Genomic DNA, 22,395 nt, shown 5'->3' on the forward strand with positions numbered 1-22,395 from the left:
AGAGCCGCTAGTACTAGAGCCCGTGATTTCATGAGCTTGAATCCCCCGGAGTTTTTCGGGTCGAAGCCGGGTGAAGACCCTCAAAGCTTTATTGATGAAATGTTGAGAACATTGAGGATTATTCATGCCTCTGAAACCGAATCAGTGGAGTTAGCATCTTATAGACTCCGGGATGTGGCAGTTCTATGGTACAATAATTGGAGAGCGTCGAGGCAAGAAAATGCGCCCCCTCCCGTGTGGCCAGAGTTCGTCGATGCCTTTATTCGTCATTATTTGCCACCCGAGGTTCGCCGAGCTAGAGCGGATAGGTTCTTACATCTAAAGCAAGGCAATATGAGTGCCCGGGAGTATAGCCTTCAGTTTAATTCATTGGCTAGATATGCTCCGATGATGGTGGCCGACATGGGTGACAGAGTGTACAGGTTTGTGAGCGGCTTAGGGCCACATTTATATCAAGAATGTTTAACGGCTTCATTGCAAGACGGGATGGATATTTCCCGCATTCAAGCCCATGCCCAGAATTTAGAAGAGCAACAACAGCCGCAAAGGGATGAACGTGAAGGTGACAAGGGGCAAAGTAAGAGGGCCAGATCCATGGGTGCCGATAGCAGCTATAGAGGAAGCTCGAGGAAGTCATATTCTAGGCACTCAGGCCAGGGGTCCGATTACTCCATTCATTCTGGACCGAGTCAGAGTTTCAGAGAGTCGGGCTCTCAGTATAGAAGTGATTCGGGCCAGACGAGATCGTCCATACCACAATGTACCCAGTGCGGTAAACAACATTGGGGACCATGTCGAGTGGGATCGGATGTTTGCTATAGTTGTGGCCAGTCAGGTCATATTATGAGAGAGTGCCCATTTCGAGGCAGTGAGCGTGCGGTCCAGCCCATGGGATCCGCAGCCGGGTCTTCGTCATCCATGCGCCCCGCGGGACGAGACTCCCAGACATTAGCAGTGCGGGGTAGAAGCAGGGGGAGAGCATCTAATTCAAGTGGTCCTCAGCATCGTACGTATGCATTGGGGGCGACGGGATCCAGAGTCACTCCCCGATGCCGTCACAGGTATATCTACATTGTTGATTATGTGCTAAAGGAAGAATAAATAATTGTAGCAATAAGCAAAGTATAAATTGAGAAGTTACATTATGTAGCGATGGTAATGGGGAAAGAATGATATGTGGTATTATGGTTCTCAAGTTTAAGGAAGTAAGATGTGAAGGGTGATGATAGCGATGAGGATGAGTTACGACTATAAGGAGCTACTTATGTATAGAGTAAAGAGAAGAGGGAAGATATGAGTATGTTAAGCCCCACATATAGATTATCGTAGCTATGGATCATCAGAAACAACACGAATAAGACGCAGCATAGTAAGAGGTATATGAATTAAAGATTTGAAGGCAAGACTGTGAATTTAAAAATGGTATAGGCAAGACCCAAAGGGGGGGGAAGCGAGAAAAAGGAACGCAAGTGTAGAAAGTTAACGATAGACCCTAAGACGTGTCAAATAGATGTGATAAGCGATGATAGTAACGATGTTAAGAAATGCTTATGATCTTATATGTATATGTGCCAATATATGACTATTATGGAAACCTGAGCTTGTATGACCGGGTAGAGTACGATATATGTGTATGAATATGTATACATGATGACGAGCACGCACCACTATAGTTAGGTATGGATGACCCTGGGCCTTAGCCGGGCCAAGTATGTGAAGTACCGATTCTTCGTAGTCGGGTATGTTGTGTAGATATTATGTACACGCTATGTAAGTCTATGCACACGAATATGTTAAGCATGTGTAATATATACGATATGTAAATGATGCGAATACGAGTGAAAATATGTTACGACTATAGAAATGCGATATATGAGTATGTAAATGAATGTGACCATGAATAGAGATATGGCTATGAACACAAATATGTGTATGGATGAGGATATTTGTATATGTATAGGTGTATACGCACATGAATCAGCTAAGAACGGTGATATGACTTGCAAGCAATTATACTTCGCTAATGAAACCAAGCGAGATAGAGTTGCAAACCATGTAAGATTTAATATCGTTATTGAGCAAGAAAGAGAATCGACAGGGCGCAGAAATTAAATGAAAGGTATGGTAAGAGATGGTGAGAAAGGAAGAATGAAATCCTCGACAAAAGGGTTATTTTGTCATAGAGGGAATGCATTAATGAAGTGTAATAGTTAGAGTATCTGAACACCCCTATTTCCATCATTACTCAGATATTATGTCCCCTAATTGTGGATTGTGTTGTGGCCCTGTGAGGCAATGATATTATGGGCTGTTGTGACAGGAGGATAGCGCCATATTACAAAGGAAACTCTGGCGAAATTTTTCTAGAATCCTCGAGTGTCGAACATTCGAGGACGAATGTTCCAAAAGGGGGGAAGAATGTGACACCTCGGAATCTTTCCGTACTTGAGTGACGAGTAGAACGATGAAGAGCTTGAGTATATGATGTGTCGATAAGTCGGGAATGGCCAAACATGAATTTTGTGGAAATAATAAAGTTGCGAAAATTCCCAGCCAGTGGTCGTATAGTGCACAATACGGCCCGTAAAGTGATTTACGGACCGTATAGTGCGATCGTCCTCCAAGCAGTCAAAAATCTCAAGTTTCTGTTAAGTGTTGAAATGGTTAAATACGACCCGAGTATACGGCCCGTAAACGGAGGACGGACCGTAAACCCGGTCGTAAATAGCGCCGTGTCCTTCAGCCAAACTTTCGTTTTTCTTATGCTTAAATACGTGCCATGGAGGACGGACCGTAAACTAGTATACGGTCCGTAAGCGTGGTTTACGACCCTTGTTCATCCCGACAATAATTCATTAAAGATCAGATTTTGGGATTTTTAAAAAGGGACTTAAGCTCATTTCACTTCATTTTTTCTCAAGGCACTTCAAGAAACCTCTAGAGAGTTCCACACCTTTCACTCATGAGAAATCCCTAGAAATCAAGGATCAATAACAAGAAATCAAGAGAATCAAGTAGAGGAAACCCATTAAAAGTCTTCCAAGTCAAGAAATCCCAAGAGAGTTGAACTAGGGTTTTGGTGCTAAGGGTGAATCACCACTCCAAGCTTATTCCTCCATCATTTAAGGTAAGTTTCATGAACTTTACATGCTATTTGAAGTATTATTGAGCTAAGATTTATGGATTGTAGAAGAGTACAACAAATGGGTCATGAATGATGAATAGTGACGTTTTGAGAGATAGTTTGAATCAAGTTGTGATTGTTGTTGTGTTGTGGTGTGAATGCATTATACATTTAGAACGTGAAATAAGCATTGGATACGAAAGAATACGACGATGGATTTTTAGTCATGATTATGGGAATTTGAAGTGAATTATTAAATACGAATCATATGAATGAATGACGGTTGTTGTTAATAGCATCATGATGATTATTATGAATGTTGGGAGTTAATATGGAATATGGCGGAAAGTAGTATAAACAAAGGAAAACGCCCGAATTCCTATAGCCTTAAGAAGTATGTTCATGAATTATATAGCTAATGTTGATACGAATTCCATTGAAGGTAAAGAGAGCATTAAAGGAGGAACGAGCAAGCGATAGAATAGCTAAACGACAAAGGTATGTAAGGCTAATCCTTTCCTTCTAAGGCATGAATCCATGTATGCATTTCCTCCTCTCCTATAGATGTCCCTATCTCCAAGAAAGTAAGAATCCCCACTCATGAATAGCTATACGAGATAAGAGATATGAGCATGAATACGATGATGATAATAGTAAGCTAAAGTCTAGAAATGCTATACTATGAGCCTAGAGAAGCTATGATATATGTAAAATGCTCCTATGACGCTAATAACGCTATATGATGTAATGATATTGATTATTACACACGTAGGGGTACATGATTATGCATATATGATAAACATGGTAACACTATGATATATATATGATGAATTATGATATGCTTATGATGATCATAATCATAAATCTATATGACGAATTATGATAAGCATATGATGACGCTAGAGTAAAACAAAGCTACAACATGACTATGAAACGAGAAATAGTAATGAACCTACGATGCATGTACGATATGAGATATATGTGATGTGGTCGAGCCCTCGTGGCCGAATACGATATGCTGTCGAGCCTATGAGGCCGAATACGGATAATGATCAAATGTGTATAAATAGATGCGACATTATGATAAGTATATGTATGTGTGTTATGAATGCAAGATGATGACTAGATATGTTAAGGTCATGATACCCCCATGTGATGTATATGTATATATGTATGTATCGAGCCCAGAAGGGCCGAGTACGGATACTGTTAAGCCCATCGAGCCCAAGAGGGTCGAGTACGAATGCCATCAAGTCTACCGAGCCCGTGAGGGCCGAGTACGTATGCTGCTAAGCCCATCGAGCCCATGAGGGCCGAGTACGTATAATCCCATGTATCGAGCAAAGGGTCCCCGAGCCCAAGAGGGCCGAGTACGTATACCAGTAATGCCATCGAGCCAAGAGGGCCGAGTACGTATGCTAGCGATCCCATCGAGCCGAAGGGGCCGAGTACGAATGATACTAACCTATATGAATACGAGTATGCTACATGTATGTACCGTTATGAATGCGATTATGTTATATGTATATGATATGAGCACGACGATGCTTCACGTATGATATCTATATAAGTATGATTATGTATGATTATACCATATGCATCACATTCATGTGAGTACGAATGAGATAAGTATATGACATCTTTACGAGCACGAGTATGCTATATATATGACGATTAGAGTACGGATATGCTAATACCATGTAAGTGCCGAGTAAGGGCTATGTATATGCAAAGTACGTGATACGAGCATGAGTATGACAAGTGAATAGATATGAAAGGTAAGTAAGTAAAAGATATGAATGTATGTATACGAGCACACGAAATAGAACATGGAACGTCCTACGGAAAGCGGGTAAGTACTATGAAGAGAATGTTAATGTCTCCCATCTTATGCTATTTCATATATTACCGTTATGTTTCTCCATCATTCGCTCATGCTTTACATACTCGGTACAATATTCGTGCGACGTCCTTTTCTTTGGACAATTTGTGTTCATGCCCACGGTAGACGGGGAGACGGTGCCGATTCACGGTAGCCATCGGCGGAGTTGCGGAAGCCCTCCTTTATTCGGAGGTGCTATTTCGAGACATCATTTTGTGTACATGTATTTTGGGCACGGCGGGGTCTGTCCGTCCATATGTCTAGTATTCTAGTAGAGGCTCGTAGATACGTATGTGTGGGTAGTATGGTCCCATAGTCATTATGTAAATGAAAGCCTATGTATATTATATAATTATTATTTTGATAGCCCAAAGGGCCTACGTTATATAAGTAAATATGTTCTATATGAAAGTCGTTTTCTATGATTATAAACGATGAGAGAAATGAATAAAGACGGAGGTTAAGCAATAGAATGAGGGGTGCTCGGTGGTCGGCGTGGGTCTAAATTGAAACCCAAATAAATTCATATTTGCGCTGGAGAATCCCACATCGGAGGGTAAAGGCTCCCTAGAGCCCCTGATGTGCGGGTTATAGTTAGTTTTCACTCGGTTAACGTCAGGCTCATTGGGTATCGTCTGTTGTCCTCCTGCTTGGGATTGTGACACGACCCAAGCAACAAACAAAGCAAATTATTATTATATCCGTACTTGATTTGTTATACGTCATTGTTGGTGGAGAGTTCTTCTAAGAATTTTCTCCCTTCAATGTAGGAGCACAACAACGTAAATGATGCTAAAATTGGAAGCATTAGCCGCCATCAAAGTTTAAAGTAGCAAGTGCCCACGCAACATGGCAAAATATTAGGAAATCTCAAAATCTAATAGTATAAAGAGTACCGTGCCGCATGAAAATGTCAAGAAACGAAAGTTTGATGTGTGAACATTTTCATTAGTTGAGAAATGTGACAGATAGTGTCAAATTGCAAAGATTTGGGCGACTTTTGACTATATTTACATGACTATGTCTTTTATAGAAAGAAAATATTTTTCCCTAGGCCAGTAAGATAACGTGTACTCCATTTAAGAAATTTGCAACCGCATCTAAGAGAATTTAACTTAGCCTTATATATGTTACCCTTATATCACAACAATTATGACTATTATTTCAACAATAATACATCACTTTAAAACAGTTTGAAAGAAAGAATAATAATAAACCTAAAAAGTCGTTCACTCAATCGTTTAAACTAAAAATACCCGTCGAATGTATAATATGTGTATAACTGTATGTATTAATATGTAAACTATGTATGACAACTAGAAAAAATAAACAATAAATTAATCTAAGCGGATATTTGGGTAAAGAGCTCCATTACGAGAAAAAATATATGTGGCAACAAATTTTTTTTTATTGTCATAGATTGATTATTGTTGCAAAAGTACTTTGGCAACAAACAAACAAAAAAATTGTTGCATGAACTTTTCCCAACGGGGCCGTTATCAGAATAACGCGCAACAACTTTTTTTTTTTTTTGTTGCTAAAAGTACTTTTTCCCACAATAATCAATACTATGACAACAAAATTAAATTTTTTGGCAACAAAAAAATCATTTGCCAACAATATAACTAAATTATTGCCAAATATAAAACTTTTTGTTGCGATATCTATACTTTCTTGTAGTGCCCTTAAAAGAATTTAGAGAAAGACCCCTTAAAAGAATTTCAGGCACAATAATCCTTGACATTCTAAATTTTGACGTCAAATAGTTTAGGAATTTTACGACACTCTATATTACTCAAGAGTTTAATTACATATATGCACTTTGAAAGTTTATTGTTTATGTAGAATATTATTAATGAAAAAAAGGAATATAAAATCAGTGTTTTCCTATGACGTTGACAAATTAAGAGATGTTATAGTATCCAACATTAAAGGATTATAAAAAGGAACAAAAGTAGAATGTAAAAAACACAGCTTTTGTTGTGATGTCATAATGGGTTCAAAGTTTGAAAGCAATAGGAGGAAAATTGGGGTATTAATTGTTTTTTTTTTTTTTTCAAGAAAGACAAGTGATTGCCGCCCTTTATTTATCACGAGTGATATTTATATTAAAGTATTACGCGTGTCTCAAATTATTTATGCGTTTATTAAAATAATGTTTCAAATTATTTACCGTTTTAGAGTTCAATGCATGCTTTTTTTCCCATTTTACCCGTGGTAGAACTTTATCATTAATGGAGATGACACATAAATAGAGTAAATATTTAATGGAGATAGATTATAACTTAGACATAAATAAGAGTAAAGTTAGGTAAAGTTAGTCAAATACCCCTCCTAATTAATTTTTCTTAATGGCCGTGTAACACAAAAAAAAATAACAAATATTTTGAGACGGAGGGAGTAATTAATACGATTGAGATTCTTGTCACCTCGTGGTTCTCTCCTTTGACCTATCCATTATTTGTGTGATTGTTGGCCTTAATTTTCATAATACCATTTTCCGATTAAATAGCCAGTGAAGTGGTCTTTGGCAAACTCAAATCATACTTCCATTTCATATTTTCTTCCCACGAAAATGTGAACAGATTTTAGCAAAATAACAAACTACGATTAAATCGTTACAACATAGAGAGACTTACCTGGTGGCAAATTCTAATCACAGCGCACTTTGATTTTTTATATTTCCTTTTTCCTACAAATATTAGTTCCGGAAAATCTTTGGAGCTTAATGAAGTATAATCAATTATCAGTATAATCAATAATCGCTGTGTGCGGAATTCTTGAGTTTTTTCTAGTCATTGTTTAAAGTAAGGTCAAGAAAATTAAGAGATATTTGGATCAAGTTAAACTCATTTAAGTAAACTTTCTTGCAGTTGCAATATCTGAAAACGTTTTACGTGGGATATGGATCAATAGCAACGCAAGTACTAGCTCCTCACGGATCTCACGTTTTAAAATTTACTGTTCTCAACTTTAAAAAGTTAACTTTATGAAATGTCGCCTTTTAATTCTCTAGAAAGTCCTTTTTACATACCTTGCTTTTTGGTATGATTCACCATTTTGGATATCAAAGTATATTATTGTATAGTATTTTCTTTCCGCTCCTTTTCTTGGTGGAGGTTTTTTTTTTTTTTTTTTTTTTTTCCCTTTTTCAAAGCTCATGTGTTCCGTGTTTAGCATACCTGCTAAGACTTGTCCACAACCCACAAAGGACTCATTAGTCTATGCATTTTCGATAAAGGCAGTACAAATTATTCGCCAAGGAAAAAGAGAGTTCATGTTATCCTTCGTGACAAAGCAAAGATAAAGAAAACAAATAGCAGGTTGGTGACAATTTGACGGAGGCCTCAAAGTTTCGTTCATCTATTTTCTTGTCCATATTTAACAAGTGAAGGTTGCTCAGTTCGTCATAAATCACCTCCATCCACGAACTGAGTAGTCAGTTTGAATATCACCTGGAGGGAAAATGTAACTCTATAAATCCTCCAAAATGGGGGTTTAAAAAATGAGACGTTTGTGACATACAATAAGAAGAGTTAACTTATATAGTCGACCTTAAATTAAAATTGTTGGTGGATATATATAATGTGTGTATAGCTGTATATAATTAATGCATAATATAGAATCACTTATTTGTGTAAAGACTCCAAATAATATATACCCTTTTTCCTTACACTACTTTTCTGTTTTATTGTCTGCGAAATTATTGGGCCTCGCAATAAATTTTATCATGGTAAAGAGAAAATATTCAAATCATGAAATTGTTTCCAAATAATTAATAAACTTTTTTTCCAATTTGTTCTTATAGTAAGTTGAATAATTTTTCGTTAGAATGATTTTACGTATCCATTCTTTTCCAAGATGAGAAAGAAATGCGGAATGCTGGAATATATATTCCATCGTTTTTATAAGAAAATGAAGGTCTTGTAGCATTTTTTCTACGTTCCAAATTAAAACTTCGTAAGGCTACTACGTGGAAGTATGCAGATCTCTTTTTATCACAAGGCCAAGTACCCAAGATGGGATCAGAATTCAGAAAGACATGGTTTACTGTTTTGACATGAAAAGCAAACTATTTTTATTTCAAAGACCCCCACCAATTATGAATCTATTTTTCAAAAAGGAATGATGTATGTCTGCTCTGTCTTATTCATCCCTGTCTATTGTGTCACTTTATTATGGATATTTTCCTCCAATCCCCTTTTCCCACCTTCTTTTCCTTCATGCCATATAATTGGTACAATCATAGCTAACCTGCAAAGACTAAAAATCCAACTGATATTTCTCCCGGACATCCCAAATCCGTCTTTCCCATCCAAAATAAAAATCTTTACATTGCAAAACAGGAAAAAGACGTCCAACAGTTATTTCTGCCTGTGTCTAATTATATCTCCTGTTTGAAGGCAGGATGAAAAGTAGGGTGTCAATGGTACGGTTCGTGCGGTTATATTATAAAATTTATACCATACTAATTTTTCGGTTATTTGATTTTTGTAGAACCAAAATTAGACTTTTTCTAAACCGTCTCACCATCTCGGTTTCTCTTTGGTATCGGTTCGATTCGGTTATTTTTATTTTTTATTTTTTGAAAGAACATCATGTTATAGCTAGTAAAAGTTAAAGCCACGATGTCATGCATACTTCTATAGGACTTTGGTAAAAACTCTTTAGACATTTTTACCGTTTAAATGGTGATGAATTAAGAAAATATGAAAGACGACACTAATAAAGATTGATCCCACTTTACTAGAGGTAAAACAATGTTAAGCAAAGACAAAAAGTATTACCGAGATCGCACGGGGACAAAAATCAATCAAGATGGGACTCAGAACCGAGTTTACTAAGCTTAAGTATCCAATAAGATAAATTTAAAATCATTCAAGAGGAAAGATATCTAATACTTTATAGCCTTCTATCCAAGATCATTGGAATAACATGTAGCTCATAAGCTAGTTACTACTCAAGATACTAAAACTAATTTAATTTCAATAGAAGTAGCATAATAGGTTTTAGAGTTGGAACATTAGGTGTTAATTATGTTGCTGACTTAAAGTCATTTTCATCATCCCGAACCCAAGGCGGAACTTTTAATATTTTATTATATTTAAATTTAATATATAGAATATATTTTACACATAAAAACTAATTCGGTACGGTTCGATTTTTTTTCGGTTTATTTTTATAAAATTAAAAACCAACCTAATTATTGGTACGGTTATAAATTTATATAAAAACTGTCGCTTTTATTGAAATAAATCTAAAAATCGATTCGATATGATATGATTCGGTCGGTTAAGTCGATTTGTTGAAAACTATTAATACTCCTAATGAAAAGAATGGATCAAAATAAAATATAGCAAGCTTTTAGGTTGGTAGACTTTTAAAAGAGTGTATAAGATACCTTAAACTAATTCTACATAAGAAAAGATAAAAATAATACTATGTCATACAAGACATATTTCAAGTTCACGAAGCGCATCCTTTTGCACTTGATGTAGCCCAATGGTCTAATTGGCGCCAAAACAAATGATATGTAGTATGGTTTTGGGATGTGATATGGTAGTACCAAAACCTTAATGAGGCAACACTCATGATAGACGGATAGGAAAGGATGATAAGAGTTGGTCTAGGAGAAAAACTTACAGACTTCTAGGCTTTGCAAACTTTCAAAAAAAAAATAAAAAAAAATACATACGATATTTTAGGCTAATCTCATATTGAAAATTAGAAAAAAGAAATAACAGAGTCAAATGGTACACCCGTTTGACCATAAATTAGGGAGCATATTTTGAAGATTTGTTTTCAAATCTTTATTTGGGCATAAACTTTTCACAGATTTTGGAAACAGATCTTCAAATTCCAAATTCTAGCTCAAACCTGTTTTTGGGATTAGATCTATGTTTTGGTATTTTTAAAACTTTTAAAAACTACCCCAAACTTTTGTATTTTATAAAAAAAGCTCCATCTATTTATGACCCCACCTAATTCTATCTATCATGTTCCTCCATCAAAGCTGTATCTATCATATTTCCATAATTAAAGCAGTCTCTTCTATAAAGTGAACGATCTAAGTTGTGCCCAAAATAGTAGAAATCTAGGAAATATTGCTCGCCTAATCGTAGAAATCCGTTAGAAGATAAAAATGGATCTTTGTATTGTAATTTGAATTGTAGTAGCTAGTAAGTGTGTTATTAGCAGTTGTTATTAAAATATCATTTTTCTAAAATTTGAGATTAACAAGTATGTATGGTTGGGTCTTCTTGATAGTTTTTAGAACTTATGGGTATAAGTAATTTTTCATGTTCCTCAAAATAAAAAGTGAAATATGTTTTGAAAAACTATAATCAAACACATTTTCAAAACTTGAAAAACTTAATTTTGATTAAGTTTTTCAATTTTTTTTCTTTTTGGGAATCTATGGCCAAACGCTGGCTTAATGAAAGGGAAAGATACTACTATTTGTGCATCAACTAGCTACAATCTTAAAGCTGAAGAAACTATGACCAAACTTTTGACTTCACCAACCTAGCCTTTACCCATGAAACATGTTATAGCTGGACTGGCAACACAAGGAATTTGGAGGATCTTAGTTCAATATTTGATGGGAGAATATTTTGTCTAAGCCATGTCGAATACCGCTTGTTGATTGGGAAACATTCATAAGCAGCCGCTTGAGTAAAAATTAGGTGACTTTGAAGGACATTCTGCTTCTCCACCACATACATCTAAATCATTTCTTCCCAACTCCATGCTTTTCTTTGACTAAAATGCAGCAATCAGCCATAGCGTATCCTGTATCATAAAGATATGATTAGCAAAAAACAAAAAAAAATAAAAATATGAAGATATGACTAACCATATATCCAATAACAAGTACAAATAGCTACTGATAGTTATATGTCACGACCCGACTAGGGGCCATGTACGCGGTACCTGAAGCCGACCACCGAAGCACCACTCATTCTATTACTCATCCTACTTTCATTCGTTATTCTCATGTTTATAATCATAGGAAAACCATTTTCATTGGAAACATAATTATCTTTATATACATAAGCCCTCGCGGCAACAAAAAAATAATATACAAAATATACATCGAGGGTCACATAACATTTGCTATCCACATACCAGTATCTATGAGCCTCTGGCCGAAGTATGCGAAGTCATGAAGACGGGACAGGACCCCGCCATATCCAAGTATGTACACAAAAGAATAAATCAGAACTGCACCTCCGGAATATGAAAGTGCTCGTGCAAGCCGATCGACTCTAAAAGACAGGCCGGGTCGTCTCCCCGTCTACCTGTGGCGTACGAACACGTGCCTGGAAAAGGCGTCACACGAAAGATGTCTCGAGTATGTAAGGCATGCATTATAACATAATAAAGAAACAGGAGAATAAAAGATAAAGAGATAACTGTGACAACTTGCCTCTTAAGGCGGAGTTGGTGATTCATAGACATGAAATTTCAAACAACGTGGCATGTGATGTTTGGTTATTCATAGACATGAAACACCGATTTTGACTTTCAGCAAAGTCTCAATCATGCATGAAGGAGTGGTCCTTTTCTTATTTAATGGTGAAGTTACATAAATACAAGTAAATAAGTAAAATATTTCGTAATTTATAACTATTAACTAAATTACGTAATCTATAATGTATATTCTATATTTAGTGTATATGTATGATTTTATACTATAAATTAAAAATTGTTGTTATGAATAAAAGGCTTAAAATAAGAAGTTTTCTATATTAGTGATAACTAAATTAAATACATATCGAACACATTAATTACTTTTCTAAACATCCCAATATACTCAGCTAGCATTTTAATCCATAAAATAGTATATTACTGTATATATATATATATATATATATATATATATATATATAATACAATTCCTTGAACAAGTATATGCATTCTTGTACTTATATATTACGTATATTTCACTATTATATACTATATATAATATTATTTTTTATGTATATTAACTAGTATATACTATATATAAAATAATTTCTTATGTATAGTAAACAAAAAGTATTTTATATATATATATATATATATTTGACCGCACACATTATTGTATATATTAGGCATATACTGTTTATTATATTAAATATATACAAATATAAATTTAATTGAGTTAATTTTCCTATTTCATGGAAGAGAGAGAAAAAAAATTGAATAATTAATATGTGATAGCAGAAAGGAAGCCAAGTTTTATGGGATGGGGTGTCAATTATTAATTAAGATCCTATTTTAGTGGTAATCCATAAGTAATTATATTTTCTTTTTCTATATATTGTATATCGTATATTTTATATGTTATTGTAGAGTACATTTGGTTGGCACATAGAGTAATATATTCATATATTAGGTATATCGTAATATTATATACTATATACACAAATAATATTATTATATTATATACTATCTATAATATACAAGTTTAAATATACTAATTTCTATTATTATATTCACAAATATTTTGTTATAATCTTTCGCTTAAGTATACCAATTTTAATATACCATATACTTTTTAAGGTATATTTTCTTGTAGTGATGGTGGAGGGATTCTTGGGAAAATTAAGATCATAAAGGAAAGATTTTTGGGAATTCTTGGGAGAATTAAGATTGAAAAGGAAAGATTTTTAGGGATTCTTGGATCTTGCGGAGGGCTCATACGGAAGAGGCACAAATTTGTCAAGGTAAACACATTAATATCAAAGAAAAGAAGAAATTCATTCTTGGGATTTTGAGGATTTTGTATGGAGAAATACCCAGCAGTAGGGGAAAAGCAGAGATTCATTTTGGGATTCTTTGAAATTTGAGGATTTTGTACATACTAGTGATATAATATAATAAATATAATATTTTCTCTGTATTGATATTTTAGGAAGGTAAAAAGTTGTATTTGTGTAATTAAAAAGTTAAAATTTTGAAAAAGTATTTGTGTAATTTTTTAGAAGTAGTTATTATATTTTTAATTACCATTTTAAAAAGTTGTATTTGTGTGAGTTTTCCTTAATCTACTACTATAACTTAAAACCAAAAGTTGTTGAAGAGCTGCTTTCCTGTTCAAAAATATGTGGAAGAATCTTTTTCATTTTCTGGTTATTTATTAATTTGTTAGCCTTCTATAGTAATTATTTGGCAAAATAGGAAAAAAGACAAATAAAAAATGGTTTAGTTTTAGGAGAAAATGTTAGCAATCATGCACCCTTATTAGTAATAATACAACTATATATGACTCACTCGGACATTCTCATCAAGTACATTTATCTCCGCATTTGATTGGTTTATAAAATAAAATAAAAAAATTGCCTGCGGAAAAGTACTCACGTTCTATTTTCTTTTCTTTTTTATGCCATATACAGTCATATCTCTCTATAGTAGCAGCGTTTGATCGAAAATTTCATGACTATTATAATGAGGTCTTTGTTATGCATATATACTGACATTCGTTATTTAAATCTCATTTAGTTGTTATAAACAAAAGTATGCAAACAATTAACTTTTTGTACTTTTTAGTTATAAATAAAAACAATATACTTGTAAATTTTAAAATCTCAATTGATTTTCATATCCCATAAACTAAAATTGAAAAGACTAATAAATTATCATAACTAGTTGTACCACACAGATAAAGAATTAAAATTTATGGAACATGTGCATTTTAAATTAATTGAGAATTTAAATATTTCAAGTTTGTCGTAAAAACTCTACAATTATAGGTTGTTTCGTAAATTCTAGTCTCTTAGTGATAATATAACGCTTGAACTGACGAAGAATTTTTTCCAAACTTTCAACAAAAAGAAATTCAATAGCTTTCCCTTAAAAGCTGTCTAAGAGCTTAACAATTGACTCTTCTATCTCCAAGTAGCGGTAGGTTGAGGCTCTTCATCGACACTTTTGTTGTTACATAATATATTTCTTACAAAATATTATTACACGCTATTTGAGTATGGCTGTTAAAGAGAGGTAATTTTACAAAGAGTGTACCGCTATAATAGATGCTATTGCTATTATAGGCAGAATCGTTTGTTATAGAGAAGTAAAATATAACATAAAAAATCAATTCCGGAGAAAATAAGGCCGTTATAGTGAAATGCTATTATAACGAATGACAATTATAGAGAGGTTTGACTGTGCTATGAATGGAATGAAATAGTACACTCGGGAATATTTTCATTCATTTGAAAATTATTTTTTCCTTTTCATGGGTATGGGATCAACCAGTTGTACAATCCCACCCCAACACGCCCCTCCCTCCCCGCGCACCCCCACCCCAACCAAGCGCACTTTTGAGCACTACAAATTCAGACCAAACCCCTTACTTATACCTCGTTCAATCTTCCTCTCTTCTTTCTTTCCAACTTGTGCTTCACAAAAGCAAACAACAACAAAATTGTACTCCCTAGTAAAATTCATATTCAAGATTCTTCCTCTTCTAGAATTATTTTGACATGTCAACCATAGTGTATCAAGATTTTCAGTCATGTTGTGAGTCCCATATCATTGAAACCACTACCCTTAACCTCAAAGTACCAACCCCAACTACTACAGTAGAAACCACTCTGCCTCATTCACAAAGCAATTTGGAAAATATTAGAACTAATGAAAAATGCTGGAGTTCCCTTCAAAGTCTCTCCACCAACTCAAAAGAAAAAGAAAACTCTTATGTTCACCCTTTATCCAACCGACACACCTCATCATCAAGACTTAGCGAAAAAAGCCTTGCATTATGTACTGAAAATTTGGGAAGTGAAACGGGAATTGATCAAACTATTGAAAGCAGCATTTTCTCATTTTCCTCCCACGAGTCAAAAACAGAGAAATCACCAACGTTAATACCAAAAACAGATACTCGAGTCGAATCACCATCATCTAATTACAATAAGGTGATCACTCATAACACTGAAAGCTGCCGAAAACTTCCACCTCCCTTGACAACTTTAAGAGGGTCGAATTCTCTACATGTTCGGCCACATAGAGAAGGTGGTAGGTTGGTCATCGAGGCTGTTGAGGCCCCGAAAATGCGCACTTATTTTCAAGCTGAAAGAAGCAATGGCCGCCTTAGGCTCTGTTTCTTTAATGATGGAAGCTCTGCTTCAAATTTTGGAATGGAAACGACCGATGAAGAGAAGGAAGAATTAAAAGTTGAAAACGACGTGTTTGAAAGTGAAAATAACGACGAGGAAGAGGAAGAGGAAGAGGAGGAAGGAGAACAACGAGAAGATGAAGAAGAGGAAGAAGAAAATGGCATGTACATGAAACAGGACGTGGATGGAAATAGTTATGATGTTGAGGCCGAAATTGGAATAGTGAATTGTCAAAGGATACGTAGGTGCAAGGCAGGCAGGCAAGGCAATAAGACATTTTGTGATTGGAGGAACCCTTTGTGGGTGGCTACTTCCTAAAGTTTTGTCTTTGGAACACTTCATTTTTCATTTCAAAAATTCGATCTTTTTTTTTTGCTTTTAAACCCTTTCTGTCACTCTTTATCTAATGGTATTATCTACATATGCATTATATATATAGACTTGTCCTTGTTCTCAGTGGCGGAGCCAAGAATCACTAACGAGGTTCAAAATATGAACAAGTAAACAGACGAAGAAGTAAAGGGAATTCAACATCTACTATATATATATATAAAAAAAAAAAATTAAATTAACCTTATACATATACAGCGTAATTTTTCGCCGAAGTAAATCACCTTGATCCTACCTAGCTCTGCCCGCCCCTGATTATCCTATGAGCTTGTGGATGGTAGTTATTACCGTTAGTTTTTAACATGGCTTCCCAAAGTTCTCACAAGTTCCCATAAAGTTAAATTGCACCCTTTATTTAGAGATAAAGAAATACTTAGGATATTCGAAAGATCGTTAAACGGATATTGCAGAGGGTGAAAATATGGGACAATAAGGATCATGTTAACTTGCAATAATTTACAAGTGCCTTAGAGGTTTTGGACATTAGGTGCACAAGGCGAGCTTCATTTGTTCATTCTCAGCGATTGAAAATTTGGAATCAGAATTATTTTCCAGTACCACTGTCTTAAATTAAAAGAAAAAAAGATGACTATAGAAATGGGTATTTTCAACTTTCCATGGTGGATCTACCAAACTAGCTATCAGAATTGCACATACTATCTTCAATTCGGATTATGTATGTATGTGTATGTACATAATTTGAATCCACTTATAACTCCACGGATCTTGTTTTGCCCAGTAAAATCATATAGGAGTACTAACATAGTCCTGCTAGTATAGAGTAATGATATCTTGACAGCAATGTGTTAATATCTAGTGAGAAAAAATGCAAGTGAATTATACAACCTCCAAATGCTTCAGGAAAGGAAAGCCGGGTTTATTTAAACCAAGCAAAGAGTCAAAGTTAAGCAGTAGAGCTTTAAGGGGCTATTTCGAGAAAATAAAACTTTCAATCATTTATCTCTCTTTTAGTTGTCATCTTTGTTTTCGCGTAGACAATATCCGAGTAACCTATCTCGTATTGGCTTCTTGTCATTCATCTATCTTATTTAATTGTTGATCTACGTCTCACTTCTACTTTTGTATAATGAATTTTTAAAAGCTCAATGATTCATTAATCATTATTATGGGTAAATGTTCACGCTTTTGGCATTATATACAGATCATGCCTCCTGTGAAGGTTTTTTTTTTTTTTAAATTTTTTTATTTATTTTTTATGTGATGCACTCAGGGCCTTCTCGTGAATTGTCTATGTTTTATTATGTAGTCAAATGACAATACGGTGATCGGTAGAATCCTTTTTGTTTCTCACTCGGTGTTCTGTTACTCACATTCAAACCCAAATAAATTCATATTCGCACTGGAGAGTCCCACATTGGAGGGTAAACGCTCCCTAGAGGCTAGAACCCTTGATGTATGGGTTATAGTTAGTTTTCACTCGGTTAACGTCAGGCTCATTGGGTATCGTTTGTTGTCCTCCTGCTTGGGATTATGACACGACCCAAGCAACAAACAAAGCAAATTATATTATATCCGTACTTGATTTGTTATATGTCATTGTTGGTGGAAAGTTCTTCTAAGAATTTTCTCCCTTTAATGTAGGAGCACAACAACGTAAATGATGCTAAAATTGGAAGCATTAGCGCCATCAAATTTTAAAGTAGCAAGTGCCCACGCAACATCGCAAAATATTAGGAAATCTCAAAATCTAATAGTATAAAGAGTACCGTGTCGCATGAAAATGTCAAAAAACGAAAGTTTGATGTGTGAAGTGTGAACATTTTCATTAGTTGAGATAAATGTGACAGATAGTGTCAAATTGCAAAGATTTGGACGACTTTTGTCTATATTTACATGACAATGTCTATAGAAAGATAACGTGTACTACATTTAAGAAATTTGCAACCGCATCTAAGTGAATTTAACTTAGCCTTATATATGTGACCCTTATATCACAACAATTATGACTATTATTTCAACAATCATACATCACTTTAAAACAGTTTGAAAGAAAGAAGAATAATAAACCTAAAAAGTCGTTCACTCGACCGTTTAAACTAAAAATAGCCTTCGAATGTATAATATGTGTATAACTGAATATAATTAATATGTAAACTATGTATGACAACTAGAAAAAATAAACAGTAAATTAATCTAAGCGGTTATTTGGGTAAAGATCCCTTAAAAGAATTTAGAGAAAGACCCCTTAAAAGAATTTAGGGCACAATAATCCTTGACATTCTAAATTTTGACATCAAATAGTTTAGGAATTTTACGACACTGTATATTACTCAAGAGTTTAATTACATATATGCACTTTGAAAGTTTATTGTTTATGTAGAATATTATTAATGAAAAAAAGAAATATAAAAATCAGTTTTTTCCTATGATGTTGACAAATTAAGACATGTTATAGTATCCAACATTAAAGGATTGTAAAAAGGAATAAAAGCAGAATGTAAAACACAGCCTTTGTTGTGATGTCATAATGGGTTCAAAGTTTGAAAGCAATAGGACGAAAATTGGGGTATTAATTGTTTTTTTTGTTAGAAAGACAAGTGTTTGCCGCCCTTTATTTATCACGAGTCGTATCTAAATTAAAGTACTCCCTCCGTCTCAAATTATTTATCACAGTGACTTAAATAGTTATTTCAAATTGTTTGTCGTTTTAGGAGTTCAATGAACAATAACTATTTTTCTTCGTTTTACTCGTAGTAGAAATTTATCATTAATGGAGATAGATTATAACTTAGACATAAGTAAAATTTGTCAAATACCCCTCCTAATTAATTTTTCTTAATGGTCGCGTAACTCAAAAAAAGCGACAAATAATTTGAGACGGAGGGAGTACGTAATACTATTGAGATTCTTAGAACATCGTGGTTCTCTCCTTTGACCTAGCCATTATTTGTGTGGTTAGGTATTTATTGTCGCCCTTAATTTTCGTAATACTATTTTTCGATTAAATAGCCAGTGAAGTGGCAGGACCACTAATGGTGGCAAACTCAAATCATACTTCCATTTCATATTTTCCTCCCACGAAAATGGGAACAGATTTAAGCAAAAAAAACAAGCTACGATTAAATCGTTACACATAGAGAGACTTAGCTGGTGGCAAACTCTAATCACAGCATACTTTAATTTTTTATATTTCCTTTTTCCTACAAATATTAGTTCCGGAAAATCTTTGGAGCTTAATGAAGTATAATCAATTATCACTGTTTGCGGAGTTCTTTTTGAGTTTTTTCTAGTCATTGTTTAAAGGGTGAATTACGTATATATACATATTAAGAAGAAATATTTACGAAACGTGACGATAGTTTTCTATTTACAAAACATAACATTACAAACCCTATAACAAACATACTTTTAAAAAAAAAAAAAAAAATATATATATATATATATATATATATATATATTTTACAATCTTTTATTTGAAATTTTTTCTTTTTTTTCTTTTTTTATTTTTTTAAAATATTTTTTATTTTATTATTTTTCGCTCAAAAATTTATGTATGAAATGTGTATATCTCACTCAAGGCTTAAAAAATTCGCTCAAAATTTAGTGCATGAAAATTGTATAAAATGTGTATATCTCGTTCAAGGCTTAAAAAATCACCTCAAAATTGTATGTATGAAAACGGTATGAAATTTGTATGAGGCTTAGAGTTTCGCTCACATTTTCGTGTATACAGTTCATCTTAGATTTGTCTAAAATTAATACAACTACAACAACATTGTATACAACTTTGATACAATATTCAAGACTTAAAATAATCGCTTAAATTTTTGTGTATGAAATGTGTATACCTTGTTCAAGGCTTAAAAAATTCACTCAAATTTTGTGTATGAAAAACATATGAAATGTGTATATCTTTATCAAGGCTTAAACATTACGCTCAAAATTTTACGTATGAGAATGGAATGAAATGTGTACATCTCGCTCAAGACTTAGAATTTTATTCACATTTTGTGTATGAATAACTATATTAAAAATTTCGCTTACACATACACATTTCATACACAAAAATTTGAGGTAATTTTTGAAGCCTTTGAACAATATATATATATATATAATTGTTTTTTTTAAAGTTCAAAATAATTTTTTTTTTAAAAAAAATTATTTTCTAAAAATAAAATAAAAAATGAAAAATATATGAAAATCCGTCATGTTTCATAAAATATCGTTATGTTTTGTAAATAAGGAAAAACTATCGTCACGTTTCGTAAATATTTCTCCTTAACATATATATATACGTAGTTTTCCCTTGTTTTTAAAGTAAGGTCAAAGAAAATTAAGATATATTTGGATCAAATTAAACTCATTTACGTAAAGTGTCTTGCAGTTGCAATATCTGAAAACGTTTTAAGTGGGATATGGATCAATAGCAAATGCTAGCTCCTCACGGATCCCACGTTTTAAAATTTATTGTTTTTCAACTTTAAAAAGTTAACTTTATGAAATGTGACCTTTTAATTCTCTAGAAATTTTTTACATACCTTGCGTTTTGGTATGATTCACCATGTTGGACATCAAAGTTCAAAGTATATTATTGTATAGTATTTTCTTTCCTCTCCTTTTCTTGGTGGAGGTTTTTTTCTTTTTCAAAGCTCATGTGTTTAGCATACTTGCTAAGACTTGTCCACAACACACAAAGGACTCATTAGTCTATGCATTTTCCATAAAGGCAGTACAAATTATTCGCCAAGAAAAAAGAGAGTTCATGTTATCCTTGGTGACAAAGCAAAGACAGAGAAAACAAATAGGAGTCCGGAACCCGAATGACCCATTAAAAATCAAAGTGAACAAAAATACCCCAAAAAAAATTTGGTACAAAAATATCTTTAATAAAAGAAAAGCACTTAACGGGGACGAAGCCGTTAACGTTTTTAGCGCAAAGAAAATACTGCGCTAAACCAAATTCTCTCTCCTCTATAGCGCAATAAAATACTGCGCTATAGGAGTCCACCATAAAATCCCTTCGGCTCCACCACTGGTCCCTCCAGTGGCGTTAAAATTTTTTAAAAAAACGCTATTGGAGGCGATTTAAGGTGGTCCTCACATAAAAAATAAAAAAAAAGTCGTTTTGTATTAATTTTCGACGGGAAACTTTAGATTCTTGGTATATTCAAGTCAAGGAGCAAGATTCTAAGCTCGATTTGTGGGAAAAAGCGGCGTACAACTCGATTAACACAACTCTACAAAAATCTTTGAATTAGGTTTTCTACTATGAACTTCTGTTATTAATTTGTTATATCCATTATATGATTATATTGTACGCATGTTTAACATTTAATCGTCGTTCATTTTTTTTTTTTTTTTTTTTGGTTTGATCGGCCGGGGCAAAGGTGGCTTTTGCCACCGTCCCCCACCCCCCCCACCCCTCCCTTTTTTTTTTTTGGCAAATTCATTAATTGTTAAATGTGTATGAATTGTTAATTTGTTAAATGTTTATGAATTGTTAAGTTGTTATATGTTTATGAGTTGTTAATATGTTAATTGTTTATGAATTGTTAATTGTTAATGAATTATTATTTTGTTAATTGATTATTTGTTAAATATTGATTATGAATTAATTAGTTGTTAAATATTGGTTATGAATTGAAAGAAGCTGATTGTTAATGAATTATTATTTTGTTAACACTTTGTTTGGATGATTGTTATGTATTGTTTCATAATGTATCGTATTGTGTTGTGTTGTATAGGACCAAATCCTTCGTTACATAAAATAGGACCTTTCGTCGTTACATAACGATGGATTTAACGATACGATACAATAAAATTAAAGTAACAATCAAAGCAAACATTGTATTTAAACTAACAACACAATATAATACAATAGGTAACAACCATCCAAACAAGTTGTAAATGATTATGAATTGTTAAATCTATAT

The 22,395-nt window shown here is 33.6% G+C and overlaps 1 protein-coding gene across 1 annotated transcript; it reads left to right on the forward strand.

The window, feature by feature from the left end:
• The first annotated feature begins 15,475 nt into the window (after positions 1 to 15,475).
• On the forward strand, positions 15,476 to 16,517 carry LOC132054456 (protein FANTASTIC FOUR 3-like). Its single transcript, XM_059446460.1, has one exon. It carries the CDS (start codon positions 15,476 to 15,478, stop codon positions 16,427 to 16,429), a length of 954 nt encoding a protein of 317 aa, XP_059302443.1. The 3' UTR covers positions 16,430 to 16,517.
• Positions 16,518 to 22,395: the final 5,878 nt, after the last annotated feature.

The sequence above is a fragment of the Lycium ferocissimum genome, chromosome 4 (assembly GCF_029784015.1).
Source record: "Lycium ferocissimum isolate CSIRO_LF1 chromosome 4, AGI_CSIRO_Lferr_CH_V1, whole genome shotgun sequence".
Lineage (NCBI taxonomy): Eukaryota > Viridiplantae > Streptophyta > Magnoliopsida > Solanales > Solanaceae > Lycium > Lycium ferocissimum.

Coding starts and splice junctions, on each gene's coding strand:
- LOC132054456 (XM_059446460.1), top strand. CDS start 15,476: ATGTCAACCATAGTGTATCAAGATTTTCAGTCATGTTGTGAGTCCCAT.